This window comes from Strix uralensis, chromosome 5 (genome assembly GCF_047716275.1).
Source record: "Strix uralensis isolate ZFMK-TIS-50842 chromosome 5, bStrUra1, whole genome shotgun sequence".
NCBI classification, from domain to species: domain Eukaryota; kingdom Metazoa; phylum Chordata; class Aves; order Strigiformes; family Strigidae; genus Strix; species Strix uralensis.
The window spans coordinates 38,850,114-38,870,599 of NC_133976.1; the positions used below are offsets into that span (position 1 = coordinate 38,850,114).

Below are 20,486 nucleotides of genomic sequence, written 5' to 3' on the forward strand. Positions count from 1 at the left end.
ATCTGCATGCAGTGATTCACAGCTGCTGCTGTGTTTCTTAATAGCTTATTGCAAGTCAATTTATGAAATCATCAGTAGCAAATGCTTAACAGATATTAGAAGAAGAAACAAGGAAGTTCTGTATACATGGGAATATGTGTAATACACAGAGAGCAAGGGCCGCCTGTGCATGTTATATTTGGCAAGAGACTGAATGAGAAGGACAGGTAGCCGGTGGGATTTCAGATGGACACTGGTAGATGTTGACATGACCTTAAAGCCTGTCAGGTTCTTGTGTGGGAACCCAGCTTCAGGAAATGGAGCATATGATGACAGGTTTTTGAGGGGTGGCTGAAAAATTACAGGTGGGTAACAGGTATCTACTGGGACACTGAATAGACCTGCATTGTTTTTTACCTGTGTTGTGGAGAGGAGGAGACTTGGCATGAAATAGTTAAAGAATGGAAGGTCCTTATTCAGATGATAAGTGGCCATTACTGGTAGATCAGGTATACACCTCATCATCGTCTGGTGTCAGGTCATGCTGCTAGGTGCTCAGCTAGTAGCTGTGTTGAACATACACGTTAATGAGTGCAATTGTTTTGTCCTGGATGCAGACCATCTACTAGTGTCTAATACAGGCATAGTTATAATTCCACCTGTCCATGGCTGACCTGATGCACTCATTACTGTTTTGAAATTAGACACAATAGTAGTTATCTTACTGCCTCGTAATGTGTGATGGGTCAGTGTCTGAGCACATCCTTCTGGGTGTGACCACGTCTTGGTGAAGGCAAAGGTTAAGGCAGGTTTTGGGGCTCTAAGTTGCAACTTCCTAACTCTTTTTTAAAGGACCTTTACGCTGCAAAAGCAAAACCACTTGTGTTCCATAAAGTCTTCCTCTTTTCTTCAGGGTGGAATTTCTGTTTTTTTAAACTGATGGTGAAGCTGAATCTGGCTTACCTGAGCAACCAGCTTCGTACCTGAGCAGCTACTGCTGATTGTGGTGGGGTGCAGAAATCTGTTGAGATGGAAGATGAGCAGCTTAGTCCTTGCCTGTAAACAACTTTGTATTTAGGGGGAAATTTTCCAAAGTACCTAAGTGATTTAGGATCCAAAATCTCCATTTCAGTTATTTCCAGGCTCTGGAGTGAGATAAACATTTTTCAAAGTGTGATTCTGTCTTGCTTTTTACAATGCCATCTGCCACGAAGATGCCCTCTTTTCTTATCTTGTTCCTCTTTTCCAGGTTGGCCTTCCTTCTATGACGTGATCAGTCCCGATGCAATTACTTTCAACGATGATTTCTCCTATGGGATGCATCGGATTGAAATATCCTGCAGTCAGGTTAGTTTATAGCACACACAGACCATTCTGATGGCAAAGGCTGCAAAAAACATTACAGCATGCTGTACTTTCCCTAAGATTTGCAAACCTTTCAGTTCCATTAAATAGTAATCATTGTGAAAGAGCACAATGGGTCGTGGGTATAACAGCTGGGTGGAACGAGCTGAAGGCACAAAGGGCTTGTTGGAATGCACGTTGTTGTCTCATGTGAGATTTAACAGAGCAGATGTAAATGGTTGGACTTGGTGCTGAGTCTACAAAGATTGTCTTCCTGAAGAGGGTCCCTTCAAAGGAGCTCCTGAGCCTGGCCGACTGACTCCACATGTGAGCAGTTGAGAGGGAAGTCGAAAGCAGTGGAGCGACTGTCTGTGTGCTGATTCCATCACAGTGCATTACTGTGCAGCTGTGCTAACGCATTCCAAAAACTCATTCCTAGCGCAGTCCTAATGGCTGCCTCAAACAATCCCATCTGCCGTAATAATGAAGTCAGTAGTCTTTCAAAACATGCCCGAATTTTCCGTTATCTGTCTTGTTCTACTTTCTCTCATCTTTTGTGCTGCCCTCCTCTCTGTGAAAGGAATGGCCTAATCATTACTTAGCAAAGGGAGAAGCTACTTCATCAGCGTTCAGCCGACGTACCCAGCAGCATGCAGTCCTCTAGCTCCACATGCTCAAACTTCTCCTGAGAGAAGCAACAGCTTTATTTGGGCAGTGATAATTTACTGTTCACTTTCCAGACAGTATTGGTGGAGGGATAACTGATTTTATCCCCAACGGTATGCATCATTACTATCCAGTCAGTCCTCCTATATAAATGCTCAGAGTTAAGAAGCTTCTCAAAAAGAGCCAAGATTGTCTTTATGGAGAGTCTATTAACTTCAGTCTGGGTAGAGGGTTTGGCCCAACGTGTTAATGGCCAGATCAGCGTGTCTGCTAGTATGTCATGTGTACTATGTAATTCTGTAGTTTTTACATTGATTATATGCTTTAGAAGATCCATTTAACACTTTTGGGGAATATCCATTTCCCTAAATTCCCTAGTGAGGTAGCAATGGGACTGCAAACTCAGAATCTCGTGCTTCACCAGTGATTACTGGCATAATCAAAATGCAACCTGCTCTCTTCAGCTCTGCTTAGTAGGCCTGAATAGTGCTAAAATCAGTGTGCTGCCAACCTTCTGAGCCTGTATCTGCTGACACACTTCAAGAGATGGCCAGAGCTCCTGGTTTCACCTGAGAGAAGCCCAAGGCAGCCTGTGGTCAGGCCAAGGAATCTGGAAATGTCATTTACCTGTTGCCAAACAAAATAACATTAGCAGACCTGAGACCAGCAGTATTAGCAGCAGTCACATGCAGACACCATGAAATTAAAGTAAACCCAAAAGCTGAATTTAAAACATTAAGAAAAAAATACAACCAAGGTTGCTATATAACCCAATGGCAACTTCCTACCAGCTACTCCAATTTCTGGGTCAATAACCCCACGGATGATCAAGTCACACAGGAAAATAGCTTGAGGAGTGGTGAGCATCTTTGCAGCCACCACTCAGCATTGTGTATCTGTAACAAAACCATTTCCTCCCCTCCTCAGAGCCCTAGGAATGTGAGTCACACATGCAGCTGCAAAAAAACGCAGTTCTACTGCAGCCTGGAAAGCAGTGGGATTGATATGTCAGGCCTTGGTAGAACTGGAGGGAAATAACCTCTCCCACACCCAAAGCCTTATTAATCTTTTGCAGATTTTTCTTTAAAAGTCCTTCCACCTGTCTGAGAGAATAAAAAACTCTTTTAATGTTCTCCCTTATAGAAAGCAAACACTGGGGGAGAATTACTGTAATATTAATCAAAGACATCCATGGCATTATCCTAGAAATAACTTCTGCAGTTTTTTTGGAAACATGTCACCCTGGATGTATTTAAAAGATCAATGATTAGAGGCAGGTAGAAGTTAACTACAAATGGATTTGAGGAATATTGTAAAACTGGTTGCATCTCTTTTTTTTTTTCGTCTTTCCTGCTCGAGAGTCCCTTCCCTTGAGGTCTCCCTAGCTATTATTTGTACCTGTACAAATCAGTAAAATTCTGTAGTCACAGAAATACTGTTTGCACATTGATTGTCTGGACTTGACTGCAGCAGCTGACTGCAAGCTGCTTTCCGTGTCTCCCAGCAGCATATTAGAACCAGGAGGCATGGGAGATCCAAGCATACTGACAGTTAGCAGTGACTCCCCCTTTCCTGCTCCCAAACACATACTTCAAGTGCTTTACTCTAACCGTTTCACCGTCCCAGTGCATTCTGCCCAGTATATTTATGTGCAAGGCTGCAACAAATGATTGTTTCTTTTGGGGAGGCTTTGCAGACATGTATATACATCCTAGAAAAACGGTCGCCACCTATTATGTGTGGGAAGAACAGTAAAATCAATTCATCCTTTGTACTCTCAGCTGAGGGCCAGGTTTCTTATACTGTGATACAAAGGATTGAATTACGTTTCTTTTCAGGGCAGATGAGTTATAGAGTCCTCTACAGAGAGAATCGCCACATAAATTTTTGGTGAGGGGTAATCTCAAAAGGTAACAAATTTTTCAGTAATCCAATCCTGGTGTGATTCTGCCATCACAAGAAGGTGTAATGAGACTTCCTTGGACTCTCACACAGCTTCTCAGGTTTTGTGAGGAAAACCTTTTTTGATAGATTGTCTTTGTAGTCTGTATGTTAGTATATTACTCCTGCAGACTGTTTCTCTCTACGGTTTCTTTTGTTCTATTTCTGTCCAGTGGAGAGGAAAGATTTATCTTTGGTTAAATGTTAATCTGGAAAAGATCTGTTTAACACTTCTAGCCAGGAGGTTTTGAAGCATTCTTAGTTGAGATGAGATGATTTAATTAGGATGCTGAGCATTTAGAAAAATACTCTCTCTGGGACACTTAAGTTTTTTTAGATTTTTTTTTCATAAGTTATGGAAAAGCTTTATAATCAGGTTAAATGCCTCATTGTGAGAGACCCCACTCTGAGAAACAGCTAAGGTTTTCTGTGCAAACTGCCTAAAAAAGGCTTTCAATCTAAAGGAAAATGAAATAAAATAGGCAGTGGAGAATGGAGGAAAGGGTGGCAAGACAGCAACCTTTCAGGAACAAGACTTGAAGCGTCATATTCTCTGGTTCTCATGCAACTTTCCTTTGCCTTTTCCTTATTTGCCATGTTTTGTCTTCCTTACAAAGCCGAGCAGCTGCTGCTTAACCCAAAGTCATCCAAGCCTTTTCCCATTGCCTCTGGGAGCTCATCCTACTGATACCATGGGCTGGAAGTGCCCTCATTTGTTACTGGGGTTCTTGCTGGACTGCCGTGGCTGTTTCAGTGACACTTCTCCAGGAGTGGGGAGCCTGCCCTGGGATGTGGCTGCACAGGTGGGAGCGATGTGTGGGAGCACTGAGGCTTCACATGCCTACCTGCCCTGCTCCCAGAGTCAGTGAGGATTATTGTTTCAGCTGTCATTAAATGAAAAGAGTTTCTGTCCCTCCTAGCTGGTGTGAGAGCCTCGCCCAGCCTTTCAGTCTGTTGACAGAGTTTAACCTGAAGCCAAGACTTTACCTGCTTCTACAGACACCCTTCCCACTGCTTTGGTGAATTAAAGGCCATAACAGCAGGGGAACATTAGCAACACATTAACTGCAGGGTAGAGATTTGCCACCACTAACTCATTCACAGTTTGTAATAGTCAGTATTGCCTCTAAGTATTTGGGATACTATGAATTAATTAAATGTTAAGAATAATTTGCAGTCTTTAATTTTTGCTGTCTGACTGTGAGCCCGCGAGCAGCTCTGTGATCTCAATTACATCATTTGGGCTCTCACTGAGATCAGCTATGGACTTGAAAGGACAAGGCTCTTTGCTAAAGCAGCATGACTTTCCTGTTCAAGATAAATATTTCTCCAGTGCAAGGTTTTATTTTTTTATTTCTCATGGCAGGCTATAAAAATGAACTTGTGGAATTTAAGTAACTAATTACAAGAAGTTCTTATTATCCAGATAAGTTGTCAGCCATAATATGCAGTGATAGTAATCCTAATTTTTGAATAAGGATCAACTGGATCAGCTTCTTCAAAATATTGTAGTCTTCTGTAAAACAAGGGACTGTTACCTTTCTTACAGACAGCAGCAGTAGTGTTCACCCTGAGTACCACTGCGAGTATCTGAGGCTGATACATAAAAGTGTCAGCAGACCATCTGTAGTTTCATATTCCTTACAAAAAGCAAATCCAGCATCATTCCTATTTATAATTACTCCCAGCTAAAGATTATTCATTCAGAAATACTTTACATATCTTCACTACAGGTCTTTTTCAGTTATCTGTCCCTGTCTCCTGTGTACTACAGAAAACAGTGTGAGATGAGTAGTGGATGAGCTCCATCCCCTCGAGGGGTGAGGAGCAGAGGTGTACCCAGAAGGGCCCTGATGCCCAGAAGAGTACTAGGCTATGAAAAGAAAAAAGAAAAAAAAAAAAAAAGAATATGAGGGCATACTTCAAAGAATATCTTCAGTGCTTTAGGTCCTTGCCAGGATCACCGAGGGGTTTAGTGTCTTCTTACTGAGGGGCATAGCAGATGGCTGCAGGCTGAGGAGAGCCCAGAGCTCAGGCTGCCTCTTTCTTGCACAGATACCCTTACAGCAGTAAGTGAAACGTGGGCAGTGCTGCCCTCACCACCGTGTTTTTAACTGAGCTCCTGCCATGAGATCATTACAGAGACAGGCGGCTTCTCAGAAATAGTGGCCCAACCAAACATACACAATGGCACGATGGGAAACATCCAGGAAGTTTGGGCTTGAAGTCTTAGGCGCCCGTGATATCTCAGAAGTTCATCTTCCTGGATCACTCTTACAAATAAATGTAGTTTGCAAATCCCACTTGAAAGGGCAATGTAAGCACCGATGTGCTTCCAAGATGTGCTTCCTTGGAAGCAGCTGCTAGTTATTGCTTAACACCACGGTGATGCCATCAAGCTGCACAGAGACACAGTGATACTCTATTGTGTTTTGTTTCAGTGTGGTGCTCACCTGGGGCATATTTTTGACGATGGACCTCGCCCAACTGGCAAACGATACTGCACAAACTCTGCTTCGTTATCTTTCAAGCCAGCAGACAAGAACAACTCTGGAGAAAGCAGTGGTAACACCAGTCCTGCCCAAACAGGCAAAGCTGAGCTGTAGGATAAAGCAAAGCCTGCAGAAAACTGCGCTGATCCCACACAGCTTACAAGGAATGTTTTCTAAGTTGCCTGCTCTCTTATATCCTAAGAATGTTTAAACGTATGAAAGCATTTTGCACCATCCTTCTTCCTCACCATTTCAGAACTGAGGCCTTGCCTGCCTGTGCATTTACTATATAATTGGATTGAAAAATGTGTTGACTGACTCCACAGGTTTTCTTTTCCTTTCTTTGAGATTGCTCTGGGGAGGTCTTAAAATCAAGAGGCTTTGGCATAATTAGTTATTAGTTTTTTCTTGGTGCTGTGTTACTCTGGGTTTGAACACTATTCCTTTTTGTGTGGGAGATGGGACTTGTGTTTATCTCCAGTCTATAGGAAACTTCTGGGCATAAGAAAATCCTGAATTCCTAGCACATCTCTGCTTTGTTCTGACTTGCGAGGCATGCAGCCTTTGGTCATATGTATTCAGCCATCTCCCAGCATCAGCCACACCCTGCAAAAACTTGTAGTTATGGCTGTTCCTTCCCAACTGAGAGAGATGGATGAGATGTAAAGCCCATCCTTTGGCTAATTTACTGCCAAAATTTCAAGGGTGTGGTTGAAAGGATGTAAACATTGTCTCAGCATCTATTTTTCCCCTTTGTTTGGTATTTAAATCAAGGTTTTAACTAGTAAGGCTCACTTTTGTGGGCTACTAATGAGGTTTTGTCTTTTCGTGAGGCCTGCTCAGCAAGTGTAACTCAAATCTGAATTAAAGTTGAAATCTGCAGGGGGTAATTATATGGACAAGTGCAGAGATAAACTTGAGAAGTGAAGTAGATGAGGGATGACACTAGGCTCTTTATCTTGTCAGTTGCTACAAGGATTCAAAAACATGACAGTTTCTGCTAAAAGGGAGTTTAGGAATGAATGCAACAGAAAGAAAGAGACACTCCTGAAGTATCCAGTTTTAAAGATTAGCTGGTCTGGATGCATACTGCCTACAAGGCCACAGCCTTTAATTTGTGCAATTGTGGTGTAGGACATGAGTGATGGGGTTGTTTTAAGAAATGAATTTGAAAAAAGCCTGTGAGAGCTCCAGAAATTTTCATGTAGCAGAATTTGCTGTCTCGTGTTTTTCACAGCTGCTTCTAGATTTTGTTGAATAATAGTTTGTCTAGAATTGTGCATAATACTGTTCTTTAAGCTATACCATACAGTATTTGCTAACACCACTTTGCCTTTAAGCATTGAGAGACTTAATGAATATAGTATTTACTTCTATTAGCAAACTTTCTGACTAACATATTTGGATCCAATGTTATTTCTAGCAGGAGCAAAGCAAAGCAGCCACTGATTTTTATGAAAGCAGAATTGAGGTTTTTATGTCAGTGATAATAAACATATCTAAAATACAAACATCCTTCAGTTAAAATACAACTACTGTAAAAGCATATGGAATGGTCAGAATTGCCTTTTTTTAGCAACATAAGACATGAAAAAAGCATACAATACCTTAACATCAAATAGATGCAAATAAGGATGATAGATATTTAGAGCTAAAACACTCAGGCTTTGCTGTAGCAAGCACCTACTCACATCTGAGTGAGTATTCCCCCAGATGTCATGCAAGGAATTGCTCATCAGCTGCAGGAAAGGTTGTGCAGACCTTGGTATTTCAAGGCAGTCAAGTTTCTCCTGGTCCCGTTGATTTTTAGCAATTTCTTCTAGAAGGACTGTTTTTATCCCTTGCTTTTATTTCAAGAAATGTAGGTTTTCTCTACCACATTTTCTGGCATAAAGATAAAAAACAGCAGCATCTATAAAAATGTGGTACATAAATGTGGTTTAATTCCAGATTGCTGTTGGATTTAAGTGTTATCAAATTTCAGTATATTCCTGTCTTATGTTAAAGAAATATGTTACTTAAACTTCACTATGCAGTAATGTGTGCTGTCCTACAGGAGATTTATTTTTGCAGGATATGGAGTGCAATGAAATGAGTCAATATGGTGAGGTGTATGTGATCTCTGGGAGTTAGACCATTTAACATAGGAAATGCATTGTTCTCTCTTGTGCGCAAACTATATCGCAGCGCAGTGCAAGGTAAGACAGATTTCCTTTTATTGCTCTTAGAAGATGCTAGTAAGGGCTAGTATTGAACCCTCCAAATTTGGTTGAGTCTGGTTATGATCATGGCAGAGGAAACTTGGGAGCTGAGCACAATGTATAGAATAATAGGAGAATATTTCTGTATGTTTAAATTTTGCACTGTCTAGATGCTTACAAAAACTGAACGCAAACTGCGTAGAAATGGCAAACTATATTTTATAATATCTCTATTGTTACTCAGATGTTTAAATAGCATACCTTAAAATATCATGTAAGTCACACGTGTTATTTATATATACTATATATATATTTAAAATTGCACATGTTTTATATATATATATACGTACACACACATATATTATCCAAGTATAATTTTAGCCTTCAGTATCTTTTTAATAACTAAAACCTTTCCTTAAGAGGGTTCAATACTTTTAAGAAATCGAATATACATTTTTCAAATTAAATTTGTTTTCATATATTTGTTGTACACAAATATAAAATAAATTTCTTTATAGATAATTCTGTTCTCCTTCCTTATTTGTCTGGTTTTATGTCAGGTTTTTGTTCCCCTAGCTGCAGCATGTATTAGGGAACTGGTTTTACTTTGCTTTCCCTTAATTTACTGTGAAAATTATATATCCAGCACTTTATCTCTAGCAGGTTTCTGGCAGGAGTGTAGCACTGCCCGGTACCAGGTGTCCTCGCACTTAACCTGCTTTCAAGAGAATATTGCAAGCACCCAGGCCCAATAGAGAGGGGAAATGTTTAGAGAAAGGCGCAACTTTTACTTAGCAGAAGTTTTGGTTGCTTCCAAAAGATGTGTTGTGGGATGTGGTGAGTCATGGGCGTGCCGTAGGAGCCCCGTGGTGCCTGGGCTCTGTCTGCGGTGGAGGAATTTGGCTGGAAAGTTGGTTTCTGTCAAGGTTTCATCTCCAAGGATGCAGGTTTGAAATGCCCCACGGGCAGCAGGTTAATGCTGCTTGGTAGATCAGCTCTGCAGTGTGTTTTAAAAGATAGGTGTGAGGGAGGGTTAAGAAGTTGCAGGCTGTTTTCAAACCAGTTTCCATGCTTGTGTTCATGGGAACCGGAGAGTTACATCAAAATTAATTCACTTGCTGATTGTTCTCAATCATTGCAGAGTGTCCTAGGACAGATGGCACACTGAAGACTTGTTTTACAAATTTAGTATAATCCCTGTTAGTCCAAAAATTAATCCCTTGTAGCCCTCTGCCTCCCACCTGTCCACTGTAGTTCACTCTCAGAACTGTAATAGTTTGATATTTCTGAAACGAGGGACTAACCAGTACCCACTAAAATGGGATGCAGGGCTGGACACCCGGTGGTGGCTTTGCCTTGCACTCCCAGCATAACCCAGCCAGTCTGTCAGCATCCAGAGGTGCTGTGCTAAGGCAGATCTTTGGAGGTGTGCGGTCCTCTTGCAGCTGCTGACCTGGCAGCAGACACAAGGGATGGATCTGTGCTCCAGTCCAGCTCAAGGCTGGCTGTGTTTTGCAGTGCATGGCATGCAGTTGTGCCTAAGACACGTGTAGACCCCACCACTTCAAAAACAGGGAAATTTCTAGCAAGAGATGCTCTCCCTGCTGCTCCTGCTGTTCCTCAGTGTGCCCTGGCCACGGGGTAGGAGAAGCAGTGGTGGCAGGATCAGCAACATGAGGCCAGTTAATGAACCACTTTGTGATTCTCTTATCATTGTAGCTATATGGCTTCCGTATATTAAAGGCATCTTAACCATAAGCCTTTTTCACAAGCTCTATTAGCTTTCATACACTAAAAAAACACAGTGTCTGTATGTGAACTAGTTAAAACTGGGGCCTTACCAAGTGGCTATAGCATGTATTATATAACATGTATTCCCATATGGATGGTGGTAGGCTGACATCCAGATTGATGCAGCAAAGACATTGCTTCAAGAAAGGAGAGGGAATTTGTTGTGAAGTAATGCATTTGCCTCATATTTGTACTTGCAGGTAAGTAGTATTTGCAGGCTCTGTTACCTCTCAGGATAAAAGGCAATATAAAACTGAAGCACACAACTTGCCTCCAGTGGTCCAATGCTAGATAGTGATAATAATGACCGACAGGATAGGACCTGCCCAGCATGAGTCATGAGACCTTATTGCCCACTCAACAGCTGACAAAGGTGAGGCTGACACTAGCTAAGCTCCAGGGTATTTCCTCTTCTTCCTCAACCCCAAAATGGCTCAGTTAAATAAGACCACATCATAAGTCAGCATTTTTGTTGGGGTGACAGTGAAGAATATATTGTGACACACATGGTGCCAAGTGTGGATGTGGATGTTCGTACTCTATTGATGGTACTGAAAGATCTCAGTCTTAAGTCATTTAGCTTTCTTTTGCAGTCCCTTACCTAGCTGAATTTCGTAAGACATGAGGTTAGGCCTTTTTTAACAGAATATGTGATGTGTATTAATTTTTCCTATTGTTCAGTATGTTACAAAATCTCTGTGATTAATGTCACTGCATGGCTAGCAGTCCTCTGCTTCTTCACCTGTGGTCTGCAAGGCAATGTGAAATACATGATACAGGCTACTTTTCTGGTCCTACCTAAGTTTCAAAATCATGCCCTCTCTCTTCCCATCCTTGAAGGAATTTAAGGATGAAAGCAAAACAGATGTTTGCACTTTCCAAATTACAGTGTGCTCTATACCCACTTGTTTACAGAACAAATGGCAGAGTATTCAATGGCACTAGAAGCAAATGCATCAGCTTCCAAATTCAGTAGAATAAGACAAAATGTTGCTTAGCTCACTGGCAAACTGAACTAATAGTTCTTGTTTTATTGACTATTAAAATGAGGCCACCTACAGGTCCCACAATAAACGTGCAGAAATGTTTAATCCTTCACATGTGAAGAGCTGCATTCCAGTCTGGCTTGCTCCCGCTTTGTTATAAATGGAAGGCATACACCACAGTGTCTGACTATGCTTTTCAGATCAAAGGCATGACAACAGTCAGCAACTGCTTTTTACAGTCACTTTTTAAAAAAATGCAAGATAATATTTCCAAATGCACCCAAATCAGTGAAATCACTGAAATAGCCAAACTCCAAGCAGTGTAGGCATGTGACATTCTGAAATCCTTATACAGGCCACTGGTGTAATATTAAATGCACTAAGCAAGAAGGTCTCTGTTATGTCCACATGTTTTTGGGATCAGGACCCGCCTGAGCAGCCCAAATTAAGCAGGAATAATACAGGCAGAAACCTTCCCCAGAGACCTCCCAGGACTTGTAGCCAGCCTCCTCAGACCTTTCGCTTAGCCAGCATAGGCCAGCAGAAAAAGAGAAGCGGTTCCAGGAAAGAAAAAAGGCTTCCAGTTTCAAACTCCTGTTTTATTCACCTCTTGTTAGCTTGCAAACACTGAAGACATTTCACTCTGCAGATGTCTTAGCCAGTGCATTCTTGTTTCATGCTCTTTATAGTCTCAGTACAGATGATACCTGCGGTCTAACTTCTTTTGGCCAGGAAATTTTACTGCCCTTAATGCAACAGGTCTGTTTCCATCCACTCCATTTTCAGTTGCTGCAAGGATTTTCTTCTCTTCCGTTTTTCAATCGCTGGCCTTCCAGACAATGGTATATTATTATTTTCTTTTCACTGTAGTCCAAAAACTATCTGAACTACGGCTTCACTTTGTCTTAGGCCCCATACTTCTCACTTCTTGTCTGCCCAAGTGGAAGGAATATCTGTTCCCCAAAATACAAGCAATTAGCTACTGGCAATATAAGAACCGTGGCAAACCGTGTGTGCCCACTTACTGAGAAAAGTAGCAGTTCTTTGGAAAGGCAAATAAAATATGTCTTTATTGTCCTATTAAAGTGGACTAGTTGATTTTGTGTGTGGGCTAGTTAGTTTTCGTGTTTTTCCAGGCTGCCCTTAAGCCCTTCTTCTTCCTGTCCATGTATTGTCTCCTCCAGTTTACAACTTTATTATTGTATGTTTCATACAAACACGAACATCTGGAGAACATCCTCAGGTATAACTGCTGGGCAGTGCAGAAAATACCTGGCATGATCTGAAACAGGTTTTTCTTCCCATGAAAGCACACCCGTGGGACTGGGAAACTTAGAAGGTCTGTAATGGCATAGAGATCCTTTCACCTCCAGAACACCACTTCACATTTGGCTTCCCTGGTGATTTCTTAGCTGTTCGCTGCTTTTTTTGTGGAATTGAGTTGGTGCTGGTATCAGTTCACAGAAATCATTGTGGCAGTATCCCTGAGCCTTGGCGATGCTGCAAATGGTGAGGAGATTGAATTCCTTTCTGTAAGAGCAGTTGGGTTTCTATCTATCCAGAGAGCAGTCAGGAGATGGAAGGGTAGGTGGAGAGTGGGGAAGGGGAAAGAGAAATTTGCATTTTGCCCCTTGCTGTTTGACCCTTCTGTTCATCTTGGATGGATTTCCACCATGGCACTGTGAGAGCACACTTAACTCAGGACAATTAAAATAACAGAGGCTTCTGAAACCCTGTAAAATTAGGTCCTGGTTCTTAACTTTGTTCTGGTATCTGCCTGACACCACTGACTTTAGTGAAACAAAGCTACTATAAATCTGAGACGATTGAAGAGACTAAGGTCTACTGAGAAAGATTCCTCAACATACCCGAGATAAAGTATTTTCAAGATTCATTAAAAACCTTCTGCAGGAAGAGGATGCCTTTGGAAAAATCCTACTGCTCTAAATAACTAGTACAAAGAACAGGAATCCTAAAAACTGTGGACCAAATTATCAAAAGAAAGGTCTGTACCAGCTAAAGCACAGCACTGCTGATCCCTCAGTGAGACAGTCCTCCAGCTGCCTCTCTGCCTGCATCGTCACTGCTCCATTTTGACACCTTCCTTTACATGCTGCAGAAGATAACTTGCAATCACGGTATGTTCATACACCCTTGCTGCTTCAGCCCTGTTGTGCAGGATTTTGTGCAGAAAAGTGACCGTTTTATCTGTTCCTCATTTGAACAATATCTAGGGAAAAAAAAAATCTGAACAGTTTGTTTTCCAAAACTGAGAAAATTCTAAGCAATCTCTAGAACTTGTTGTCTCCATGTTGTCAGCATCAGCTTTGTGGGCTACCACCAGTCCTAGCAGTCACCAGTGACCGTGAATTCAGTATTCTCTGTTGATAAATTACAATTTTATCTTTGTTTGGCTAGGGCTTTTAGTAGCTTGCCAACTCAAAACCATTGCCTAATATATCATTAGAGGGCAAATGTGTTCTCATGTATATCTGTGGCATGTAGGCAGCTCCTACCAAAGCCTGGGCATTCCAGAATCCTGCTGAGGAAGGAAAGCAGTGCCCCAAATCATTTAGACTGCAGATTTTTCTTTTCAAATAAAATATATTTTGTTTTTCAAGGTCAGACACTTGGGGCTGCTCAGGTCACAAGACGCCAGAGGCTGTTTACTTTGGAAAACAAGGACAGCAGTGGTGGGAGGTAGTTTTAGCAACACCCAAATCTAGTGTTTTAAACCAAACAGCAGTCTGGCCAAAGGGCAGCTTCACTCATCCTTACTGACACCATGACATAGAGGGAGAGCGTCCAAGAACTGACTGACGTACATGCAACAGGAATAATATTTGGTATTCTCACTTATGAACTCAAATACCTCAAAGCATGTGGGAGATCCTCAGATGAGAGGAATAAATATTTTGCACTGACTGCAGTCAATGTTTACTGTGGAAAGTGATTTCTTGAAAGGCTGAGGCAGTGCCCAGTAGTGGGTTGCATCTAAAAGCCTTTTGGTCATAGCAGAGCAACACTTTTCCTACACCTAGATGCCAAGTGGGATGGTAGGTTTTCCTCTTCCCTTTGGGTATTTTATTTCATCTTTCAGTTGGGTCAACTATTCAGGCTATGGAGATTTCTACAAGCCAGGTTTCTTTCTAGGTCAGTAGTGGAAAAACAGAAGAATGAATCTTTGAGAAGTTGATACAGAGTGGCAAGAAAAAAAGAACAGTGTGAAAGGTTCCTACTATTAGTACATACGGAGGCACTTTTACCTACAGTTTTGCTTCCCTGCTTAACTGCATCGCAGGGCTGAAGCTGATCGAACAGGATGTACAACTTTGCTTCTCCTTGCTAACTGGCCAAGCCGACTCTTTCTGAGAGTATGGGACTTGTCATACCTGAGGACAGCTCAGCTGGAAAGGCATGGTTTCCTAGACATTATTGAATCTGTTCTGGAGAAACCATGTGTCTCCAGCCATTTCCTTTCCTAGCTGGGTGGCCATGCATGAGTTTATAACACTGTTTAAAAATGTATGTGACTTTCTGTATGTGGATTTTTTTTCATCCTTGCTTTTTCACCACAAACCAAAATTGCCATAGATAATTACTTTCCCTCTGTGAAGACATTTGTTTCCTGTTGACATTTAATTAGTAGATATATTCTGTGGGTCAAGTTAGAGGGCAAAAACAAAAGTAAATTTTGGATGATTCAGCCCATTCTTAACCAGCAAAATGGTGTTTAGAAATGTTAAACTGCAATAAAAATCCACATCTATGTGGACTCACCTAGAGTTTCACAACAACAGTGAGGATAGGGCACAGAGCTTCCTATTTCACATGTCTTCAAAACATCCCTTCAAAGAATCTCTATTAGGTGTTAGGAGTATAGAGCCTGTGGCATCCAATTACACAGTTTTGACCATTTAAGAGAGGTGAATAAAATAGAGTTGGTTTTAGAAGCATGCTGTGAATGGATTACTGTTTTAGTCCTGAAAATACACATTTCTTCCAACAGTGTAAAAGTGAGGGGAGTGTTTATGCCATCAGTGTAGGAAACACACATCTCTTTTCTCCAATGACTAAACTAGACTAATGAGAGCTATCAAACTTGCTAATGACTGAGGGAAAGCCTTTCAGTGCCTCACATAGGTAAAACCTAAGTGTTTTCTGTAGCGTTACTTTCAGTTGACACCAGTGTGAACGAGAGGCAACTAGGATGCAGCATCAATGTCATGCAGTAGTCTGGGTGCTCTTAATGGCAGCAAGTGAATATGGAGAAGTAAGTCCAGCAACCCCAGGAGAGAACCACATAAACTGCCAAAGGCATGCTCCATTACCTTGAACCTTACTTAGTAGATACATTTCCAAATTGACCATTTTAAACCACTGATATTCCACAAAAAGGGTTATGAACTCTGCTGCTTTCTATAAGGGAGAAAAAAAGGGCAAAATGTCAGAGCTGAGCCACTGGTCCAGGGGACCATCCATGAGCCGTGCCATGAGGACAGGCAGGGAAACTGCTCATGCTGGCAGATCCCAAAGGTGAGTCGCCGACTTCTGCTTTCCAAATGCATATGCTGTCCTGGGTGATGAGTAATCTCAGTGTGTTTGCCGTTATGCAGAGAAAAATCTGAACTCTATTCCACTCAGTCAAACAGCTTCTCCTTATCAAGATCTGTGGGCTAGTCAGTCAGCTGTAGGAGGCCTGTAAAAGAGTAAACATGGGATTATTTACAGGATGATACTTAGAGATGCCTTCAAATCAGCTGAGCAACCATTCCTTTTAAAAGACAGACGTTAGCTAAGAATATTTATATTTTGAGAGTAACAGGATAACTTGGGACAAAATGCTCACCTCCAGCTCACAAAGTGTTTTCATGCCTGAGATTGTATTACAGTTTAGAAAATCCATGGCAAAGTTTCCAGGTTTGTTTGAAGACATGCATGAAGAATTATATGGTGAAACGTTTCATTCTGGCTGTGAAAAAAGTTAATTCAAAACAACTAAAACGTCAGCCATAAAGATGTACAACATTTTTCAGGAAGCCTTGTCCACCCTGAACAAATGTTTTCATAAAAAACAGCCTGCCCGTAATAATCACTGTTATTGAAAAGACATCCCAAGGTTGCTGTATGGAAATATGTTAAATACGTTCTGAAATTCAATCTAATACAATTTCAACATTAGAGCTCATTCATAATCCTGTATTAAAAGCCTATGCAATTTTCATGAAATATGTCTGTCTGTGTAATCATGAATGCTGAATATTGTCATGGCTTTCCAGGAATTTTCAACCTCAATGCAGAGGAAAGAAAACTCTTCCAACTGGACTTTTATTCCACTGAGAAGAAATAACAATAACAGCTCTAAACTTAAAATAAACATTTCTGGAAAAATACTATCTTTAAAAGGGGCTGTAGTCTGCATTTCAAGCTACTAGTAATACGATGCAGAGGCTTTGAATGTGCCTATGGTTACAGCTCCTTGCTTTGTGTGGTGCTGGGGACAAACAGCAGGAAGGAATCTGTTTACTCATGTCTAGATTTAGAAAGTGATCCCTTCAGATTGAGTTGGCTCAAACCCCATAAATACTTATATTTTGAACCCCTAGTTTACAATTGGATGTGGCTGTTACTCTGGTTATCAAGTCAAGTCTTGCCAATTCTTTCTAATTGCACAGCACCACAAGTGCACACAGTGTCATGCAGGTAGAAGGGTAAAGAGAAAATTTGCAGCATCACCATACATCTGATGTACATGTATGTGGCTTGTGCATAAGTATACTAGCTGCTTGTCATGAATTTGTGTTTATAATTTTATAAAAGAATCAAAGCCTATAAAGTAGTACCTGCACACACTACAGGGTGAGGAGTGGGAAAATTCTGCTTCTCTCTAATGTTCCTATTCACTGATGGCTCTTTGATATTTTTCCTTTTTATGAGCAATCTTTTTTTTATTAGTGGAATATTGCTGGTTCCGTGGCATAACTTTAAAATGATAGGAAAAATTATACAACTGGGATCTCAATTATTCAGCACAGCCATTTTAATCCTTCGTGTTATTTGATCCAGTACAAGCTAATATATGTCTTATTTCCGATTAGAATACAATTCTCACTATATTCATCATCTATCGATGTCTGCTTTTCCATTTGCCAGAGACATGAAAGTCTGTGATTCAAAGGGTGCCATTCAGACTACCCTGCTTGTGGACAATTATATAGTGTCAGCAAGGCTGTGTGTAGGTTTGATGCCTGTAGCCCAGGGCAGCTGGGAGAGGCTGTGCACTTTCTTTCCTGCAGAGTTTCTCACCAGCTGACAGTGTGTTGCAGAAAGTGTATTGCCCTGTGCCACTTGTATAGACAATATTGCAGAGCACGTTTGTTTGAGACTGCTCAGCTGCATGTGGCAAAAAGATCACTTCTCACACCTGAGGGCTGTATCCTGCAAACCCCTTTGCAGCGTTGTGTGCTCTATGACCCTATGCTTTGCTCTCCTTGCTGTCCTGGGGGTGAGGTGGATGGTGAACCAGGGATGGGGAGGGGAGAGGAGAGGAGAGGAGAGGAGAGGAGAGGAGAGGAGAGGAGAGGAGAGGAGAGGAGAGGAGAGGAGAGGAGAGGAGAGGAGAGGAGAGGAGAGGAGAGGAGAGGAGAGGGGAGGGGAGGGGAGGGGAGGGGAGGGGAGGGGAGGGGAGGGGAGGGGAGGGGAGGGGAGGGGAGGAGAGGAGAGGAGAGGAGAGGAGAGGAGAGGAGAGGAGAGGAGAGGAGAGGAGAGGAGAGGAGAGGAGAGGAGAGGAGAGGAGAGGAGAGGAGAGGAGAGGAGAGAGGAGAATGGCAATGGGAATGGCGGTGGGTGAAACAAGAGTGTGGCTCTGGCCCATCACTGGGTGGCTGTTGCTAGGTGGTGCTAGTCCTGCACCCCTCCTTCTGCCCCCGTCCCCCCACTCCTGCCACTCTCTCATGCTGGTAGTTTTATACCGGCATTGAGCTGGTTTAGCTTTCTGAAACCACAGAAGACTAACCCAGCAAAAAAGAAGTGGGTAATTTGGACTGCTGAGGTGAACTGACAGTGGAGTGAGATGAGCACCTGATCTGGTAGCCAGGTGCAGAGGGAAGGAGGATCAGGGACTGGGAGGACTGGAGGTGGAGATGGTGGGGACAACATGTCACCCCCTAATGGGAGTGAAGTTGCTATGCTGTAGCATGTAACTTCAACCCTCTGCTGCTCTTTCCCCATCTATATAAATAGCTAACAAACCCTTTCTAATGCTTTCAAAATATCTTTGAAGATATCTTGAAAACCTCCAGTGAATGAAAAGCTGATACTGACTGCAAAGCTGCCTGTCCCTTCCATGAGTTGAGGCAAGACACATGCACTCAAGACTTATCCCAGCTCTGTAGTATTAGGTCAACATGGTGTGAAAACTCTTCAATATTCTTCTGGCTTCATTCATCTCCAGATGGTGCCGCCTCGAGGGGGCCATGTCACAAAAGGACTCCCAAAAGCCATAGCTGGGCAAAGATTTGCACTATAAACTCCCTATGGTCCAGCCCACCCCTTGTGTAGCCCATAGTTACTTATGAACCTGGGTGGGTGTCAGCATCCACCTTGTGAGCATTTGCCTTCATCCTGTGCTCACAAGAAAGTCTAAGTCTGCTCTCTACATGAGAAACTTCAGAAATTTGTCCCTCTAAGTTAATAGATGTGTATCCAGCTTTAGTTGGCCAAGAAGCATGGAAGAGGCCTTTGCCCCATGAAACTGTGACAACCACCTTGATGCACTTATGAGATTTCAGGCAGACTGTCCATCTCTGAGATTTTAGGGTCCCTTTGAAAGTAGGTTTATTCTTGGTCTTTTGGTAGCATACATATGCTATGGAAAAAGACAAGAGAAGACAAAGACCAAAGCTCAGCAGCACAGTGCTCACAGACACGTCCTGGGTTGGGAGAGCAGAGGCTTTATGTGCAGCATGCCTGTGAACGTAGAGGCGAGGCCTGGAAGGCAGATGACTTCAGGTGGTGTCAGGACTCCTGTGACACTTCCCTGGAATTGGAGATTGGCTCACTCCCATTTCTTTGGTTTTCTAATGCTGAGCCCCAAGCATGATTCATGTAGATCTGAGCTGAGACCAAAGCTATAGTATTGGGCTGGTGTCTTCTAGGTCAGTGGGTTAACTTGAGTAAAGGAACCTTCCCAAAAAGCTACTCCAGAGCCCCTTAGACCTGGTGCAATGCTGGCAAACAATGCCCTTGTCGGGGGGATCAGGTCTAAAATGATAAATCACACAAATGCCCACCTCTCTGTATAGTGGGCTTTGTTCTCACAGGCTGCTTCCTGTGTATGGAGCTGTCAAAGTGAGGTTTTAACTGTTTCCATCTCAAACCTTGCTTCTTTGTCTGTGTGTAAAGTTTGTCTGTGTGTAAACCACGTTCCTGTAACGTGATGTTGAGAAGATGGATAGGGAACAGCAGCTCACTGTTTCTTATGGCACAAGAACTAGAAGGGACCCAGTGAAATTTCCAGGCAGGAGGTTTAGTGGAAGCAAGAGACAGAACCTTTCTGTACCACACAGAGTTACTCTGTGGGACTCAGTGCTGCAGGATGTTATGGGATGCACAAGCACACGTGATTCCAAGGGATTAGACAAAATTATGGAAATACAGAAACCTGTGATACAGGCACAAACATGAGCTCAGGGATATCCTAATCCATTTATTGCTGGAAGCTGGGAGTCTATAGTGGAAGTAGAATGATAACTTTCTTACAGATGATCTTTAAGAGGCCACCACTAGCATTGATGGGAGAGAGGATGCTAAGTGAGATGGCCCTGGGTAGCTGCTCGTCAAGTGTGAACGCATGCAGCTCACCCAGGCATCCCATGTGTGTGTACATATGTGTACACATACAAGCTCACCCTTGCTTGCCCTGCAGTGACTCTGCCCATCCTAGACCCTCAATCTCATGCATGTTTGCAAAAAGCCAGGGTGAGAACATGCTTGCCTTGTCCTTTGCGCTGTCTTTTGCCCCAGGAGAGGAATGTGATTCTGCAGGATGCTGAGCACTGTTGGGTCAAGGCAAGTGCTGGTGAGCT

The 20,486-nt window shown here is 42.4% G+C and overlaps 1 protein-coding gene across 3 annotated transcripts in view; it reads left to right on the forward strand.

Moving 5' to 3' along the window:
- MSRB3 (methionine sulfoxide reductase B3) overlaps positions 1 to 9,145 on the forward strand; it is an 88,856-nt gene extending 79,711 nt beyond the window's left edge. For 2 of the 3 annotated variants that reach the window (XM_074870509.1, XM_074870511.1), the window contains exons 6-7: positions 1,229 to 1,326; positions 4,548 to 4,806. In XM_074870509.1, the coding sequence (XP_074726610.1) occupies positions 1,229 to 1,326; positions 4,548 to 4,799 (350 nt within the window). In that variant the 3' untranslated portion in view covers positions 4,800 to 4,806. Of the gene's footprint in view, positions 1 to 1,228; positions 1,327 to 4,547; positions 4,807 to 6,371 lie in introns of those variants that run through there. The other variant, XM_074870510.1, reaches the window with a different exon arrangement.
- The last annotated feature ends 11,341 nt before the right edge of the window (positions 9,146 to 20,486 follow it).